Below are 6,331 nucleotides of genomic sequence, written 5' to 3'. Positions count from 1 at the left end.
GGAACGTTTTAAACGAGTCTAAATTGGGAAGAGAGTAAATCCTAATACTATAGTCTTTCCACGCTCCAACAACTGCAAATTCACTCCGATCGGGATTATCACCAGAAGGATTTAGTTCAAGGCAAGATATATCAAACTCAATTTTCCAAATGAAGACAACCTTATTATTGGGTCAATATAAGATGGCATTCTGTACCGCTTGGGGAAGTGGGCTATAGTATTTTCTCTTTGCACTGAGAACAAAAGCAAACATTTTGGTGCGTAAAAGAGAAAAAGAGTCAACAATAATGATTATGATCAAAGAAAAAGAGCGAACCATTTCAATTTTATGCGTCCCTTCGATGATAAAAAATAAATGAAATTTGAAAATGTTTCATCATATGCACTTGATTGTAGAAATTCGAATTGGAAAACTGGTTGTAGTAATCAACCAAATTCGAATTGGAAAATTGGTTGTAGAAATCACCAAAAAATTGAGTTGTACAAATGGATAGCCCATGATGATGGCCGTTCGGGAGAACTTGAATGTGAATGTGTACATCATGGTCGTATTGTTGCTTTCCAAGTTCAGACTCATGGAAGTTTTATCATCATCGGTTACTCAGGGACATCTACATATGTGTTAGAATACAAAACATCCGGTGACAGCAGTGCACTGAGAGAGAGGGCTCATGAAGAAAGTGAAAAATGGATGATGACAGTTGAATTTTTGGATGATTATACATACTTGGGAGCAGAAACCAATTTCAACCTCTTTAAAACCACGAAAGGTTGCAATAGTACTGAAAGCGTAGGAAAGTTGGAAACTGAAATCAATGGTTTCTCAATGCTTTCAAACTCTGAAACGACCTTTACTGTGAAACAATGCTTGTTCTGCCTATGACATCACTAATCCTTGTCTCAAACTGTGAATATTAGTTCCGGGATTTGACTGTGAAACAACTTGTGCTTTCTACGTTGCAACCACCAGTGCTTCCCAGACTAATGATAAACTTTTTGCATATGGTGCTTGCTACGTTACAACCGCCAGCGCTTCCCAGACTAATGAAAATCCTCCTGCATATGCTATGACATCACTAGTGCTTCTTTCAGACTGTGAAACAATGCTTGTTGTGGCTATGAAATCACTAGTGACTGTCTCAAATTTTGAAACCACTTATACTGTGAATATCTAGTTCTAGAAGTATACTGTGAAACCATTGGAACTTGCTACGGTTGTAAAACCACCTATTCTTCCCAAATTATTGATAAACCTCCTGCATATAATATCAACTCCCCATCTTGATTAGGGTATTTCCCTGTGAAGTTAATTCCTTAGACTCTGAACTTGGCGCGGGGTCGCAAATAAGTCATTGTGGAGATGAATTTTATGTAATTTAGACCGTCTATTGGTTATTTGAGGGGGATTTCGTCGGATTGACCCTTGTACAAGAAAATTAAGAAGGGCTTTGTTTTAGCAATAGGTTTTTCCTATATTTTGAAAGGATGTTACATGTCCTGTTTTGGAATGTTCAACGAAAATATGTATGGGCTCTCTGTTGACGATTCTCAAGGCTTGAAATTGAGCTCTTTGACTGTGCCATGCCATGGCTCTTTTGGCAAAAGAAAACAATGACTCGAAAGTTGGTCAGAATAGTCTCATTAACACATATCAGCTGGTTGATGATTCGAACACAGATGACACAATTTCATGGATGAAGCTGGTACAACGTTTATGTTTGGCGGCATGCAAAATTCACTAGAGATTTATTACAAAATTACTTAAAAGCAGAATTTCTCAAGTTTTGTTCGCATTAAATACATATGCCAGTGTTTTTCATTTTAATAGTTTATTCATGTTAATTGTATCATTTTAAGAGAAGCGAGCTAAATATGAGACGTATTTATATTTGTGCAATTTTCTACATCTTTCTTTTTCGAAGTTTTAAGCATCTAGCATCACGATACAAGATGCCACGCCCCCAATTCTTTTTTCCTTAAATTGGCCGGGTGCAGCACCAGCTAAGTTACCAACTCTTTCCATAGTCAGATTAACTTTACGAACTATGCCTTCAACAATTCATAATAACCATGAATTAACATTATTAATGTGTGGAATCCATTAATAATACATGAACAACAATAATAACCCAACAATATGCAAGAGGAAATCTTCTTTTATTATATATGAAGAAATATTACAATGACCGGGAGCGAATGCTCCACCGACATTTATATACAAGGTTGGGCACCGCCCGTGCAAGAGCGCACGGCGGGCTCACCGCAACCTCCAACCGAAAACACAATACAATATACACCAAGTATTGTCAACCGGGTGGGCGCACCCGTGCATGACCCACACTACACACAATCCCTTTGCCGACGGGCGGGCGCACCCGTGCACACCCGCGCCCGCTACAACCGAAGACTGTGTAAACAACCGGCGGGCGGGCGCCTTACTACGCCCTCCACCCGCACTCAACCGCGCTGCACGATGTTCCCTTGCCCGACTTGGCGGGCGCATCCACCATAACGCGCTGCGGCTTGAACTGCGCTACCACTCTTCCTCATATGCGATGAGAGAGTGCGAAGTGTGATCATGAAATGAGCACATGTCTCCTTGTGTATATACGCTCCACGCTTGGTGATCTCCCCTTTCGGCCGACCCTCCAAATGTTAACACTTCTGCCCAACCATCATGTCTTCAAACGTTTTCATCGTCGGCTTCGCCCAACGTTTAATCCATCTCTTGGTTAGCTTCATGTGTGGTGAGCTGCCCAACTCGCCCTATAGATGTGTGAGCGCTCTCCTTGCCCGCGTGTATTAATATAACTGCGCCTTGCTGTTGGAACGCTCGCACATTTCGTGCCTTAGTCATTTTTGCGATGGGACGAGTGTGTGCGCTCGGGTATGCAACCGCAGGGTGTTACATCCTCCCCCACTGGAAATCATTATCGCCCTCGACAATCTCAATGTTTTACAAAACGGACTCGGATTCGGACTCGGCCGAGGATCGACTCGGACTCGGACTCGGAAACGGCAATGACTCGGCCGGCTCGATTTCAATGACTCGGTCGTTGTAAAAAATACATTAAATATTTATTTTTTTTATAAAAAAACATAATTTTAAATATTTTAAACATAATTTTAAAGATTTTCATTCAAGTTTCCAAACACACAACATTATAATATACATGGAAGACAACATATGATCAAAGTAGGCTCATGAACCAATCCATTATATCAAAATGGTACGGTGTACCCAATGGCAATAGTAAATACATAGTCAACTGTAGTCTGTCATACATGATCAAATACTCAAGAGTCAAAACAAAATACAAATAACCAAGGAGGCTAGTAGCTACTGGCTACTGCCAGAGGAGCCAAGATCATCTCGACCAATCTCTGGATCATCATCATCAGAGCCAGACAAGGGGCCCCATGGCTCCTCCTCATCATCATTGTCTCCAACTGCAACTGTAGAAGTGGTGCCAGTACCAGTACCACTAGGCTGTGCAACAGATGCAAGCTGAGATAGAGTACAAATGCGGCTGCGCTTCTGTCGTGGCTGAGCAGAGGAAGGCGAAGCACCTACAACTGGAGTCCTACTAGCTGGCAGTGAGACTGAGGCTGGTGGATTGGGATCTGCATTCAACTGAACACGCTGCAGTGGATCTCCAACATCAATTTCATCAAGATCCTCATCAGGATCAAACTCTGGTAGACGACTCTCCACTACCCAATCTGATGTTGGATCAATGTCTTCCAACACAATGGGATCTGAATCAGGTCTTTTGTTCAGCAATTGGTTCCGTCTGAGCCGAAGGTTGTATTGGACAAAAACTAGATCATTCAACCGTTTTTGCTCCAAACGGTTTCTCTTCTTTGTGTGAATCCTCTCAAAGACAGACCAATTGCGCTCACACCCAGATGCACTGCAAGTTTGACTCAAAATACGAATTGCAAACCTTTGCAATTCAGGGCACTGGCCACCAAAGGCCTCCCACCATTGTGCTGCAAAAAACATAGGAGTGTAATGAATTAAGAGTTAGATGAAGGCTAAAGCTCAACAAAATTACAAATTATATCTAACTTGAAATTGAGAAATTGAAAATTGAAATTTTTGTTTACCTGGCTCATCTGCTTCTCTTGCAATCTTTGCTAGGTTCTTCCCAAAGGTACCTGTTGCATTGCTGAAGGATGTGACCTGCTGATGTATCAGTAGCTGATCAGACTCCGATGGGACCATGCGCTCAATGCAATCAACCAGTCCATCTCTGACCTCCCCCCTCAAAGCTCCTGACTCCTTAGCTTTATAATGATACCGTGGGTTCAAAAAATACCCAGCTGCATGTATAGGGCGATGGAGTTGATTGTTCCATCTTTCATCAATGATTGCCCAAATGGGCCCATACTTTGCCACTCTATCCTTGTATGCTGCCTTTATTTGCTCCTTTGCTTGATCCATAGCCTCATAAATGAAGCCCATAGCCAACCTTTCCCCATCCACCAACCGCAACACCTTAACTAGTGGCTCAGCAACCTTCACAATCTCTGTTGCCTTTCTCCAAAAAGTTTCATCATGGACTTTCCTTCTCAATTCTTTGCCTTCTGGTTTGTTAGACCAACTGCTATTATTCCAATCATCACTGGAAAACATCTTTTGCAAGTTTCTATGTTGGGAAAGCATAGATTGCAATGTCAAAAAATGTGTAGCAAATCTAGTGATGGCAGGCCTAATAATATCCTTGCCTCCAGTGTGTTTCCTCATGAGACTCAAAACCAGTGTATGATTGTAGATAAATTTTGTTATGCTTTTGGCATTATCTACAGTGTTTCTGACCCAATCTAATTTCCCAATATCCTCAAGCATGAGGTCTATGCAATGTGCAGCGCATGGGGTCCAAAAGATGGTCTTGTGTTTTTCCTCTAACAGTCTACCAGCAAGAACATAGTTAGAGGCATTGTCTGTGATGATTTGAACAACATTAGCCACCCCCACACCCTGAATAACCTCATCCAATAGATGAAACAACAAGTGGCCATCTTTTACCTTATCAGATGCATCAACTGATTTTAAAAACATGGTTCCCTGTGGGCAGAAGACAAGAAAGTTTATGATGGTACGGTTTCTTTGATCAGTCCATCCATCTGACATGATGGTACACCCTGTTCTTGCCCATGATTCCTTGAAATCTTGCAAATACTCATTAATTGATGTAATTTCTTTCTGCAAACGAAACCCCCTTAGCTCTTGCATAGTAGGGCCTTTGAAGCCTTTTCCAGCAGCATGTATGGCCTCAAACATAGGCTCATAATATGGTGAACGAGCAGCATTAAAGGGGATATCAGCATCATACCACCATCTAGCTATGTAGTCACAAGTAGTCTCCCTCAATTCTTTCTTCCAATGGTCATCTAAAGTGGGCTGAGAAAGACCTTTACTAACTTCAGGACCATGTGCATCTGATGGAGAGGAGCCTGAGTGAGTGAAAAAACTTTTGATAGTCCCATCACCCTTCATTCTACCCTTTCCCTTATCTTGAACAGAAGCAAAAGAGGGAGGAACATAACGGAAAGGGTTTGATGCATCAGTTTGAGGGATAGAGGAAGAACCCTCAAACTCATAGTGGGGGTTGGCAGCCATCATTCTTTGTATCTCCCTCTTCCTCCCAATTTCAGCCTGTATCTCTTTTTGCCTAGTCTTTTCTTCTTGAAATTTTTCAAAGCTTTCCAACAAAGTCTTTCTAATCTCCCCAATTTAGGGGGATTTACATGCAGTAATATTGCCTTTAATCCCTGCCAAGTGTTGTTTCAGCCTATGAATCCCCCCAGGACCTGACTTAATTTTCCTATGGCAAAACGTGCAACACATCTCATCATCAACCATTTCAACATATGCCCAAGCAGCATCTTTTGCTCTAGGTGCCATTTTTTGACTAGGAAAACAATCTGAAAATGAAAAATAAAAATAAAAATTGATTCAATGTTCATTTATTTGACTAAAAACACTCTCTAAGCTATCTTGATATGCACCTAAAATTTAATAAGTAAAAACAGATTTATAGAGGTGGAAAAAAATACCTCCAGGCACAAACTGCCTCCTCAAACTTGCTCCAAAAATCAGCTCCTCAATGCTGCTCCAAATGGCTGCCCAAGAAGCTCCTCACTCCAGCTACAATGCTCCTCCAAGACTCCTCACTGCTGCTCCAAAACAAGCTCAAGAACTGCTCACTAACTCTCAAAGAAGACTCTCACTCAAATGCATAAGACTGCTGTGAGTGAAATGAGAGCATTTGGCTGTCTTAAATAGAGTTTGGGAGGGGGAAATGGACCCCAAATGCATTTAACA

The 6,331-nt window shown here is 41.5% G+C and overlaps 1 protein-coding gene across 1 annotated transcript; it reads right to left on the bottom strand.

The window, feature by feature from the left end:
* Positions 1 to 1,924: 1,924 nt before the first annotated feature.
* On the bottom strand, positions 1,925 to 5,731 carry LOC149250092 (uncharacterized). Its single transcript, XM_089453550.1, has 3 exons — positions 4,111 to 5,731; positions 3,571 to 3,993; positions 1,925 to 2,049 (listed from the first exon to the last, which is right to left on the bottom strand). The coding sequence occupies exons 1-3, from the start codon at positions 5,627 to 5,629 to the stop codon at positions 1,925 to 1,927; spliced, it is 2,067 nt and encodes a 688-aa protein (XP_089309676.1). The 5' UTR covers positions 5,630 to 5,731.
* Positions 5,732 to 6,331: the final 600 nt, after the last annotated feature.

Source organism: Pinus tabuliformis, chromosome 7 (genome assembly GCF_031772625.1).
Source record: "Pinus tabuliformis cultivar Carrire ecotype Pingquan chromosome 7, CPIR1, whole genome shotgun sequence".
Taxonomy (NCBI): domain Eukaryota; kingdom Viridiplantae; phylum Streptophyta; class Pinopsida; order Pinales; family Pinaceae; genus Pinus; species Pinus tabuliformis.
The sequence above is the reverse complement of the archived record's forward strand: the minus strand, read 5'-3'. Positions and strand labels throughout refer to the sequence as shown.

What these genes read in the sequence shown, in the direction of transcription:
- LOC149250092 (XM_089453550.1), bottom strand. Translation starts at nt 5,629, where the DNA reads ATGATGGCTGCCAACCCCCACTATGAGTTTGAGGGTTCTTCCTCTATC. An exon ending in AAGAGAAGCAGATGAGCCAG is followed by an intron (nt 3,994 to 4,110) that starts GTAAACAAAAAT and finishes TGTTTTTTGCAG; the next exon opens with CACAATGGTGGGAGGCCTTT. An exon ending in TAGTAGGACTCCAGTTGTAG is followed by an intron (nt 2,050 to 3,570) that starts GTGCTTCGCCTT and finishes GAATTGTTGAAG; the next exon opens with GCATAGTTCGTAAAGTTAAT.